The sequence below is a fragment of the Sprattus sprattus genome (genome assembly GCF_963457725.1).
Source record: "Sprattus sprattus genome assembly, chromosome: 1".
Taxonomy (NCBI): domain Eukaryota; kingdom Metazoa; phylum Chordata; class Actinopteri; order Clupeiformes; family Clupeidae; genus Sprattus; species Sprattus sprattus.
In genome coordinates, this window is record NC_137920.1 from 16701000 (window position 1) to 16713499 (window position 12500).

The 12500-nt window shown below is 44.6% G+C and overlaps 2 protein-coding genes across 2 annotated transcripts in view; one reads left to right on the forward strand and one right to left on the reverse strand.

Moving 5' to 3' along the window:
- mycbpap (mycbp associated protein) overlaps positions 1-5789 on the reverse strand; it is a gene marked incomplete at both ends in the record, with an annotated part of 56436 nt that extends 50647 nt beyond the window's left edge. Inside the window, one exon of the mRNA XM_080841942.1 lies at positions 5723-5789. Coding sequence (XP_080698068.1) covers positions 5723-5789 — 67 coding nt within the window. The remainder of the gene's footprint in view (positions 1-5722) is intronic.
- Positions 5790-6870: 1081 nt separating this feature from the next.
- Positions 6871-8248, forward strand: rasd2b (RASD family member 2b; the record flags this gene model as incomplete). Its single annotated transcript, XM_080841954.1, has 2 exons — positions 6871-7465; positions 7719-8248. The coding sequence occupies 2 exons, from the start codon at positions 6871-6873 to the stop codon at positions 8246-8248; spliced, it is 1125 nt and encodes a 374-aa protein (XP_080698080.1).
- Positions 8249-12500: the final 4252 nt, after the last annotated feature.

Consider the following 12500-nt stretch of genomic DNA (forward strand, 5'->3'; position numbering starts at 1 on the left):
GCTGTCTAACACTTTAGCACACACCTAAGTGCCCCCTTCTCACAGGGTAGGCCTACGGTCCAATTCCCCCTTTGGTTCGTTGAAAAAAAGACATAATAAATAAAGACTTCCGCTGGAAAGGAGAGAAAACACGTAATTCAGGATGTACGGCACGTCCGTCCCGATCACGTGCAGTGTTCTTGGATAAAAATGCTCTCTGTTGTTCTTTTGTTGTTGTCAATTAACGGTGGAATATCTGTTGCCTACTGGGACACTGTTCTCTCCATTAGCTGTACACTAGGAAGATGGATGGTAGCGCTGTGTTTTCTACAGGCGGGATGTCTTTTCTTTCTTTTTTTCAAAGGAATTGAAGGGAAAATGGGATCGTATGCCTACTCTGTGAGAGTCTGTTATTAACCTAAAGTGGACACATGGGACATCTTTTCTCTTTTTCTTGCAAGACAAGATACATTTTCAAAGGGACAGGGAAAATGTGTCCTTACCCACTGTGTGTGTGTGTGTGTGTGTGTGTGTGTGTGTGTGTGTGTGTGTGTGTGTGTGTGTGTGTGTGGTTCGGTGGGTTCGGTGTGTGCGTGTGTGTGTGTGGCTGTGTCTCTGTCTGTGTCTGTGTGTTTTGTTAAAGTCTTCTCCACGTTCATCTTTAATTGCAACCACGCCATCACATTTAAATATCTGGCTGGTTATCAGAGATTTCTTTTTTACTTCAAATAAAAGATGCAAGGTAAGGTTCCTATGTAGCCAATAGCAAGCAAGTTACCCAGAGGGAGGAGAGAGAAGAATAGTCCCATCCATACACACAGACTTTAAGGATGTAGGAAGACATCGTCTCGTAGATTCCTCGAAGGAGTGTCATTTTAAATAAACATAGCACAAAAAGTAAGGAAACGTGTGTTTGGTAGATGATTTCTTTGTTGTAACAATTCTTCTTGCCAATACATTGTATACTGTTGGAAAGCCTGTTTATTTCCCTTTTAAATGGTGCCACATTTGTAAGGAACATGTATTTTGGGGGATGAGCAGCAGAACTGAGTATGTGGGTTTGCGCCCTTGAAAAATTTGCCAAAACTTTTATGTCCTTACTTCTTGTGCTATGTTTTCAACAACCCTTCAGTAGGATCGTGAACCATATGTTTCAAGCTGCTACACAATAAGAAAGATAGATTTTCCGTTTTCTGATGAAATTACTTTTACAGACGAACACAAAAGGTAGAAATAAATAAATAAAAGTAATCAGACGACAGAAAACGAGGAACCTTGAGGGACTTGGAGTGTTTGGACATGGAGAAACATCTGGGAAAAAAAGCAAGAAAATATATCAACAAGAATGAGAAGACTTATGTTTGTCAGGGTCAGTGTGTTGGTAACGGCTATGTTAAAGTGTATTTACTTTAGGATCCACTTTTGGTGTGTGTGTGTGTGTGTGTGTGTGTGTGTGTGTGTGTGTGTGTGTGTGTGTGTGTGTGTGTGTGCGTGTGCGTGTGTGTGTGTGTGTGCGTGTGGGTATGGGTGTGCGTGTGCGTGTGCGTGTCCGTGTGCGTGTGCGTGTGTGTGTTTGTGTGTGTGTGCGCGTGTGGGTATGGGTGTGCGTGTGCGTGTGTGGATATGAGAAAAACAGCCTATATTAATCTGTGAAATAAGCTACTAGCTTCTTTCAGATCATGATGTACTCTAACTGTGTGTGGACATCTCAGTAACACTAAGGCCATTCGATTCAGACAGAGTGTGTGTTGGTCTTTTTGTTGATTTACTTGTGCACTTTAAAGGTGCAATATGCAATATGAGTTTACTCATTCACGCCCAAAAAGCATCATTTGATTTTTGATTTGAGAGAAAAAGAGAGAGAGAAAAGAGAGAGAAAGAAAGAGAGAAATAGAGAGAGAGACAGAGAGAAAGAGAGAAAGAGAGAGAGAGAGAGAGAGAGAGAGAGGGAAAGAGAGAGAGGAAGGGAAATAAAAGAGTGAGAATGAGCAGAGTGGAATGGAGTGTAGGGAGTGATGAGAAGCATCTGACTGCTGCCCACACACAGCAATTACAGGAGCAGCCAGTCATCTAATGAGTCATTATACAGACACTAGCCCTCTGACCTGAGGGAAGGAGAGAGTGACAGAGAGAGAGAGAGAGCACAGATTACAGAGGAAAGACAGAGAGAGAGTGAGTGAGACAGAGAGAGGGACAGAGTGAGAGAGAGAGAATATCTAGGAGAGGTGAAGAGCACCCCCCCCCCACACACACACACACACACACGGGGTCGAGGCTGAAACACACACACACACACACACACACGCACAGAGGGTCGAGGCTGAAACACACACACACACACACACACACACACACACACACACACACACACACACACACACACACACACACACACACACACACACAGAGGGTCGAAGCTGAAACAATGACCCCATTATGTAATTTCACTCCTGCTGAGAGGACGTTCATTTTCACCCAATCAGCAGTGCCTTCCTCACTGTTTTTTTTTTTGTACATTCTCTTCCCCTTCTTTCATTCCATAGTTTCATTCAAAGATGCAAGCCAGGCTACACCTTTTCACGTGGCCTTAACCCAATTCACTTGGCACCTACTCTCTCAAAACTCAAGTGCACACTCAGAACATCGTGTCTTGTTTTCACAGAGCTCTCACCTAGAACACAGAGAAAGAAAGAGATGCAGAGCGAGAGAGAGAGAGAGGAAGAGTGAGATAGAGAGAAGGAGAGAGAAAGAGAGAGAGAGAGAGCAGAAAACGAGGGATTCCGAATCAAAGACTGCACCTTCCCTCGTCTGAAAGGAGACGCCGCGGGAAGCCAACCCTTGCAAAAGAGCAGCCTTGGGGGTGCTAATGCAGAAGGAGATAAGGAGGGACGCTCAGTGCAAAATGGAGGATAGGGAGAGAAGAGGGAGGGTGGGAGGCATTAGTGGCTGAAACAGAATGTGAAGTATACAACTGTGACCCTGAGAAAGCCAGGGGGCTTCAGGGGCATATGCCACCCACCCCAATCCCCTAGAAGACATTATGTAATCCCTCGAATGGGGACTTCTGATGAATTAGACATAAATCAACCCTCGAATTGTGATTTATGGTGAATTTTAGGGAAACACATTGACGAATTAAGACTTAAAAATGATGAGACCAACCGTCAACAGATCCACGGTATCACATATTAATGCATTCAAGCATGATCATTTATACAGGGACAGCCATGGCCTACTGGTTAGGGTTTCGGGCTGGTAACCAGAGTGGCCTGTTTGAACCCCGACCAGTAGGAAGAATGCGGGCGGGGGAAGTGGTAGAGCACTGCTCTCCCATGCCCACCTCCACGGCTGAGGTGCCCTTGAGCAAGGCACCTAACCCCAATCACTGCTCCCCGGGCCCCGCTGAAGGCAGCTCACTGCTCCGGGTTAGTGTGCTTCACTGTGTGTATCACTGTGTGTATCACTACCCTGGATGGGTAAAATGCAGAGATAGAATTCAGAGTGTGTGTGTGTCACTATCTCTGTCATAAACATAGTCACTAGGGCTCATTTAATTTCATACAGTACCCATTTTAAACGATTGGTGTCAGTGCTACATATTGTTCCTTTAAGCTTAAAGCAGCAATACGGAGGTCTGTTCCAAAACTAGTAAGCTAACTACCTAAAAGGCATGCAAAAACCTTGCAAACACCACTAACAGCCCAGCTGACCGTCAGTGTGGACACATGTGTCCAATTTCCGATTTCAGTCCGATTTAAATTGGATATTGGACACATGTGTCTCCCCAGAACTAGATTCATTGTGTCCGACTTGAGTCCGACTGGACTCCGATGTAAACCCCTGGACACACGATTCGATTCCGCTGGTAATTGGACTGGGCGCGCATGTGTCTCTCGTATCTGATTCAAATTGGACAACAACAACTTTTGCACGTGCTTGAGATCGTGCCCACAGACATATACATGCATCATATATAATGTATATGATATGATAAACGCTGCTAGACGCTCAGTTCTTGTGCTCCCTCTCATTCACGTTGAAATACTGAAAGTGAAACTGAAACTTTGAAACTGGAACGCAACTGTTTGGGACAGAACGCTAATTCAGTGAACAAATATTTTCATATTACTTTCCACCAGTTGTTAGTCATGTAATCCATTCATATCGATGTGAATCAATCAATACTAATACAACTTTAACTGTGGTGTGTTTTTTGTTTCATTTTACAACGTATTTACTGTATAATCAACGGTAGCAGATGTAAATATTCCGCATTTGATTTGAACTGACGCGGCCAAGATCTAGATTGGTCACTGCCATGTGCTTTGAGATAGAGCAGTTAACCCCCCATGGAGACCCCATGGGGGGAATTGGATGGGATCGGAGTGCTGCCATCATGTGCCCGCACTGCGTGATAGAAGCTTGCAAATACATGTCTTTTGGCAGTATAGCTGGCAATGTCATGAGCGTGAAAGCTTTTCTTCAATTTTTGCAGGGTGTCCCAGCCCGTTACACAGAACTACAAAGGGCATATCTTGGATGGCAAGTGGGGAAGACACAAGTGTTTATCTGTCCTTCACATGACCATATGCTATCAAAATCAATTTGAGGATGGTACCTAAACGAGTTACCTATAAAACCATGCCTCAAAAAGTGTCAAATTGTTGCATTAGTGTTACTTTAACTATTTGCAGGCCCCAGTGCAGGCCACCCAGAATGGGGGGAATGGCGTTGTTTGGAGACCCCTAGTTAAAATGGACTAGCCGCCCCTGACACAATGCTTCTGAGCTTTTGTCTCTTTATTCCACCTCTAAAATACACATTTTTAATCTCCAGAAGTGTGTATATAGCTGGCTTAGGGAACCATCTTAACAGTTTAAATCCTTGTGTGTCATTGTTTCGCTTCTGTGATTTTTTCATTGAGCATTGCTTCATCTGCAATCTGACGAGGCACCCTTGGTGGGAGGAGGAGAGGTGGTGGCTGATACGAGAAGTGCAGTAGGCTTGCACTTCCACCTCTCTCTCTTTTTTTTTTTTTTTAAATAACTGGGTCACTGGGGTATTGCAGACAATGGAACTAACTTAATGGACGTGCTCTCATTGTCCATGCAGCTGTACACACACACACACACACACACACACACACACACACACACACACAAACACACGCACGTACACACCTGGTTGGTCTTGTAAAGCCTATCATTACCATGTTACCAACCCAGACAGGAAATTGTATCACCCTGATCCAGTTTCCAGAGATCTGATTTTTTCGCCTGCTGACCCTTACCTGCGGACCACGTATTTGCCACTGAGCTGTGCCTTGTCCGGAAAAGTTGAGAAATGGTGAAATGGAACAGGAATACCCAGATGAATTGACTAACATGGGCTGCTGTACCTTGACTGATGCACAATCACTCTCCTGCTTAATGTTAAATTCTAGGTCGCGACTCGCTAAGGAGAAGCAACACTAGTTTTAACTTTACAATAATATTGACCGTTGACACACCTGTATAATAACTGTAACTTAAATGAAAGCTTCCTTTCTTGTTGTATTAGCTTAGTGTGATACATTAAAACCGCCTGAATTTGTTATCATACTGGTTTCATGATGAAAGTTATGCTAACTTTAAAGGAAAAGATATAAATGAATCAGTCACATCAGTCACTTATCGTACTTGGTTAACTTAACAGTTACGTTACTTTTAAACATTGCCAAACTTCAGTTACTTAAGTTACTTACCTGGCGGGGATCGCGGTCTTGTTTCTTTCCTGGAAACTTTACTTGTTGATTTGCCTGGGCTTTCCATGTTTCGGCTAATAAAAGCTAGCTTTCGCTAGCTTACTTAGTTGCACTTAAAGATGTCCAAGACCTTTGTTAGCACGCAATAAACGAACTATCAACACATTGCACTCTGCAATTCGCCTTTTCATGTAAACATCTTCCAACACTTTTCAGTTCAGTCTGTGGCTAGGAAACTTGCTAGATAGCATAGTTGACAAAATAGGTGAGCAGGGTCTATGCGTGTGTACATTCTCCACGGCTTGTATCCATAGCAACAGAAGCGTCCACAACATGCTGCACGGGTGAACTGGAGGCTCTTATTGACATCCACGCCCCTGCAGAATAACAGAATGGTGAAATACATACAAATCTAAGAAGAAACGGCCTTAGATAGGACTAACGGCATTGATACATGCCATTCCAGCATGGCTGGTTAATTCTAAAGAGATTTTAAAAGATAAGACTATATGCTACCCTAAGTTAGTTAACAAATCCATAGGCTACGCCTACTCACCTTTTAGACATGCACATACATACATAGGCTATATAGTATATTAGCTCATAGAAAATTTGAAATGCAGGTTGAAAAAACAAAGTTTACATCATGTACAACATGCTTACAAGCAGAAAATCCCTGTAGCTGTATCAAAACTAGTATTTTGTGGATACTTTAATGAAGTGATGTTAATGTGTTAACGTAACTGCTATGTGATGGCAAACAACAGAACGTCCCCCCATCGTATTATTACGAACACACGGCCCTTTTGTAAAGTGGCACAGAGTCCATGAAAACGTTATGTTCCCTCTGGGTACACAGAGCGTTGAGCACCTGTCAATCATCCCCGAAGTCCAGTGTTTGCCATACCAACCAGTGAGTGCAGGGAGTGACGTGTGGAGACTCGGTGAAGGGGAGGACGAAGTAGTGGCTATATAAACGATTCGGTGGGGCATTCAGCTAATGTCACAGAGAGCGTTTGAGAGAAACAGACCGAGTCTGGGAAAGCGAAGGGCCAGGGCGAACCACACTGGGACGCAAGCACCCAGGGAAACTGTAACGAATCAGCTCCAGTTATTGCACCCCCTTGCAATAAACACAAACCTGGCCCATGGAGCTGAAGGAACCAGTCAGCGTTTCGGCGCAAAACACAAAAATGAGCGCATCCGTGGGCTCCTCGAAGGTACTCCTGGCATACAAGAACGCGACACAGCATCTTAACGCGCCGGGACTCAAGGTGTCCAACATCTCTAAAGCCGGTATGGGGATCCTAAAACTGGCCACGTCGCAGTGGAAGCACCAGGATAAAAAAGCGAGAGCCCGGTCCTCCAGCGTAGGAAACAGGTACGCGTCCTCCACCGAGCGCAGCCCATGCAAGCAATCCGCGTTCGACCAGATAGCAGCACTGGTGGTAAATGGGCAGTCTCGGTTACAGCAGTTGGCACAGGAGCCGCGTCAGGACACGTCGTGCTCCAGCAAACCACAAAACTGCCGGCGCATCGTGGTGCTGGGAGCGCCAAGGGTCGGCAAGACATCAATCCTGCGGCGCTTCCTCCGAGACGGCTTTGACGAGCTGTACGAGCCAACTTCCGAAGACTTCCACCGAAAACTGTACAACATCCGAGGGGAAACGTACCAGATCGATATCCTTGATGCTTCGGGGGAGAGAAGCTTTCCCGCAAAACGCAGGCTCTCCATCTTAACCGGTGCGTAAAGAGAGACGCTAAATTAACATTTCCTTTTTATCAGGTAGATTGACAACACTTTCAAATAATCAGTTCCTAAAATATGAATGGCTTTATCAAATTGTGTGTGTAAATGTGTTAGTATGAACATGTGAAAAATGGAGGTGACAAAATAGGAGTAGCCTACATTCTGTCAGAATCGTGTTTTGATGTTCGGATTAATAACTTGTCTCTCTCCTTCTTCCGCTTTTTTTTGTTCTGTTTTCTCGTGCAGGCAACATCTTCCTGCTTGTGTTCAGCCTGAACGACCGCAACTCTTTCGAAGAAGTGCGGGCACTGCGCGCAGAAATTGTGGCAGCTAAAACAGCCCAGATCAAGTCCAAAGAGCGCGCACGGGTCCCCACCGTCGTCTGCGCCAACAAAGCAGACCTGCCCGAAAACGAGTGGGCCATATCCCGGGTAGAGATCCGGGACGTGTTCGGGGACGACTGTGCATTCTTCGAGACCTCCGCCAAAGACAACTTGAACCTCGAGCAGGTGTTCGAATCACTGGCCCAGCGCGGCGGTCTGCCGCTGGAAACGGGACCCTCGCAGCACCGCAAAGTCTCCATTCGCTCTTATCAAGCGCTGCGAACTGGACGCCAGCCCGGGCGTGGAGGCAAGGCGGCCGGGTTCGAAACTCCGTGTGGGGCCCTTTACCCTTTGGCACGCAGGCCAAGCTTCAGCACCGACCTCCGGCTGGTCCTTGGACCTCATGCATCAGGGAAACAGAATAAGTCACTTGACAAATGTCGGATTCAGTGACACAGTAAAAACAAAAGAGAGACGGAGAACAAGGCAGAAAGAGAGAAAGAATCGAATAAAGAAAGTTTTTTTGGACTTCATAAAACTACATTTATTAAGTTTTGGGTGAAGTAGCTGAAACAGGAATAGTCTCTATAGTTCTGTGTGGCTTGTTCTCACAATCGCTGTGATTTGACCGTTTGTTGCCTGTCACTGATGTTGTGTTATTAATCAGTTTGGTATCCAGACACACACCACTTTGCATTCAGGTGTTTGTGGAATGATGACATTTTGATTGTAAAAAATGTAAATTAGAACGAATTATTGAGATTTTAAATAAACGATTTTGATAAAAGACATTGATTTGACTCCGTGTAATGGTGGGATGTGGTCACCTTATGATCTGTGTGTGTGTGTGTGTGTGTGTGTGTGTCTGAGTGTGTGTGCGCGCGTGTTTCCCCATTCACCAAACGGAAAGGGAATAAGTGTGTAGGTGGATGTGTTTTGAACGTAATGTCCTTTAGCACATCACCGCAGTAGCATAGCCTAGCCTACTCCACACGGCTGCAGGAGCATCACAAGTGACTGCCTCTGGCGCACTGAAAATCCGACAGCAATGCTCTCTTCCTAATTATTTCCTAGCGTGATGTACTTGGAGAGTCACAGTACAATCTGCACATGTTCATACACGCATAAGCAATGAAATTGAAATACTAAAACTTTTACAGCGAGGAAACTGTAAAGACTGCAAAGAGATTGTCTGTGTCACTGTCTGTCCTGAAGACAGAGAAAATAGATCATGCTCAAGTGCCTGTATGTTAAGTGCATTGTTTGCCTCAATACCATTCCAAGGCCAGGATATTAGTTATCTGCACTCAGAAAAACTCAAGCAAAATCAGAGGGAAACGAGTGGGGCATTGCTGTCTCTCGCTCTCTCTTGCTCCCTGGATGTCTTCCTATCTATAAAGGTCTCTACAAATCTGATAGATGGAGAAAGGAGAATAAGATAGAGAGATAGATAGAGAGAGAGATAGAGAGAGTGGTGCCACAACTGCACACAGTGAGAGCCTGCAGAATCATAATAGATTGAAAAGAGACTATTCAGACTTGAATGAGGCATGATTGGTTTGTTTAGAATACAATGGTGCTTCAGTTCCTGCTAAAGTGCTAACCTGTCATAAATGCAGGTTACATCTACCATCCACTGAACACTGACACAGACTCACACACATACGCACACACACACACACACATTTATATAATACACCTCTCTCTGTCTTACACACCCACATACACCATACACACTCTCTCACACACACACACACACACACACACACACACACACACACACACACACAAATGACACTTCAAACAAAAGATAAGCAAACGAGAACAAAACAGATACTGACAATAGATATTGTTCATCAATGTTTGATTGAAGCCTAAGAAACTCAAGGTCCGTGGCTGTCCTAGACCAGCATTTTGGAGACATCCTGCCTGCCTTGGGATATAAGACATGTTCAGTGTAGGACTTGGCCACTAGGGGGCATTATTTGAAATTTAAAAAAAAAAAATGTATTTAGTGGTTTGTGTGTGTGTGTCTGTTTGTGTGTGTGTGTGTGTGTGTTTGTGGGTGTGCATGCAAGTGTATGCAAGTGTTGGTTTTCCTGTGTGTGTGTACAGGTATACATGCCTGCATGCAATCACGCAATCAGCCACCATCTAGAGTTAACATCAAAATATAAACGTATTGTCCCAATTACACACTCATAGAAATATAAACAAACTCATTCAAGTAAATGTTCATATTTACAAAGTATATTTGAGAAAGATAATTTGATTTCGTTCGACCATGAACCTCATCTCATTTCTCAAACTCAGACTCCTGATCCAGTGGCACGCTGATGTCATACTCTCCACGCTGTTCTTTTAAGAGGCGTTTCCAATTATCCTGAGCGCAGTGTATGCGATTCAACTCAACACATTTCTCATCACCACACATTGACATTATTGTTTTAAGATGTCGACAGACATCGAATTCATTCACTACCAAACTTCTGTGTAGCTGTAGCTGACAACCTTAAGAAGGCGACACACACACACACACACACACACACACATACAAACACACGCATACAAACACACACACACACACACACACACACACACACACACACACACACACACACACATACGCACATGCACACGCACACACACAAACACGCACATTAACAAATGGCAGTAGGTCTTATTATCACAGAAACATATCTGAAGGGAATATGTCAGGTAGGGAACATGATCCTGTATGGGACTGGTTTGAGTTTAATAGGCAAAGTTGTCCAAGTGAATGCATGGTACCTTCAGGTAACAGCATCTGTAGCGTAGATGTCGGTCTGGAACTGCAGCTGGCACAACACAGTGAGGCAGCAGGAAACTAACCCTTATCTGACTGTGCAGCATCACAACACAGTGATGCAGATCCTCGTCTGAGCACCATCACAACACAGTGATTCAGCAGCAGGGGCGCATATAGCACTGGGGACGGGGGGGACATGTCCCCCCCAGATTCATAGTGACCCCGATCCGTCCCCACCACTCTCCCTACGTAAGGCGACTAGCATCTGTTGATAACTCTGCACAGCTGATTAGGTGATGTTAGCGTCCCCCCCAGTTTAAAAATCCCATCTGCACCGCTGTTCAGCAGGAAACTGATCGTCATCCGTGCGCCAGCAGAACACAGTGATGCAGCACGGAACTTATCCTCTTCTGTGGGGCATCACAACACAGTGATTCAGCAGGGAAATACTGATCCTCATCTGAGCAGCATCACAACACAGTGATGCAGATCCGCATCGGTGGGCCAGCACAACACAGTGATGCAGCACAGAACTTATCCTCATCTGAGCAGCATCACAACACAGTGATGCAGATCCTCATCGGTGGGCCAGCACAACACAGTGATGCAGATCCTCATTGGTGGGCCAGCACAACACAGTGATGCAGATCCTCATCGGAGCGCCATCACAACACAGTGATTCAGCAGGTAACTAATCCTCATCTGAACACCATCCTCAGACAGACAGTGGACATGTACCTAAACATTTATAATACAATTAAGGTTCTACTGATGATGCCCATCTCAACTGTTTCAGTGGAAAGGTCTTTCAGCTTTTTGAGACATTTAAAGACATATCTGAGGAAGAGTACAACAGGAACAATGTTTCTTCTAACCAGGATTGGAGTATTGGATTATTGAGTATTCATAAAGACCTTGAAATCGTTACGGAGAGTTTGGATGGATTTTGATACAACAGGGACCAGGAGAGTCATTTGTTCATCATAAGGTAGGATGAGTTTAATTATTTTAATGAGAGCAGGTAAAACAAGAGTTGGGGTACTGTTGGTGCACATCATGAACTAGTGACCAAGAAACACCTTTGCTTCAGATGGCCTATTTGTCTGATCAACCTCAATTTATTATGTCTTTCAAAATGCGAGCCCTTCATCACTGGGTTCAGTGCTAGCAATTAAGTCATTAAGCAGACACTTTTTCAAAGCGACGTCCAATAGAGAGAACAATCAAGCTACGAATTTACGAGTTGGCATCTGAGGGATCTAAAATAGAAAGAAGATGTGTTTATAAAAGAACGTACGGATGCGGTTGTAACTGTAGTGTGTAAAGCACACAAAATCTTACCCTCCTGGGAATCATCGCCAGTGATCTTAGCCCTTAGCGGCTACACAGCTAGCCATTGTTAATCGCCGCAGTTATGCAAGACACTTCTGATAGCAAGGCAATATAGTTAATCAAGTTAAATGTAGTATCTTTCATTTAGTCATAAAATGTAGAGATTGAAGCCAGAGGACTTCATCATTGCCCAGTCTGGAAAGGACAAAAAGCGTGGTTCATGACTGAGAAACGTGGCACTGTTAATTGCTACACCAGTGTGACGATGTGATTGTCCCTACAGGTGAATATGCTCTCTGGCTGCCATGCCATTGAGCCGGGCTGTTTGGTGTGGCGGTCAGTTTGGCACCCCGTTGACCCGGGATCGAGTCCTGGTGGGGTGACCACGCTCTCCCTTCACTACAACCAGTAACATGAAAATATATGAAAGACGGAATGGAAATCTGCTGAATCAGTTGCGGATGATTCAGGAAATATGCGCCGAAGCGCTTAAGAAACTGTAACTCTAGTCTTTATCGAGAAACACACTTGAGAAACTCACACAAGTGGTCTAGACATGAGGAATCCTCTCTATCTAATTTTCTT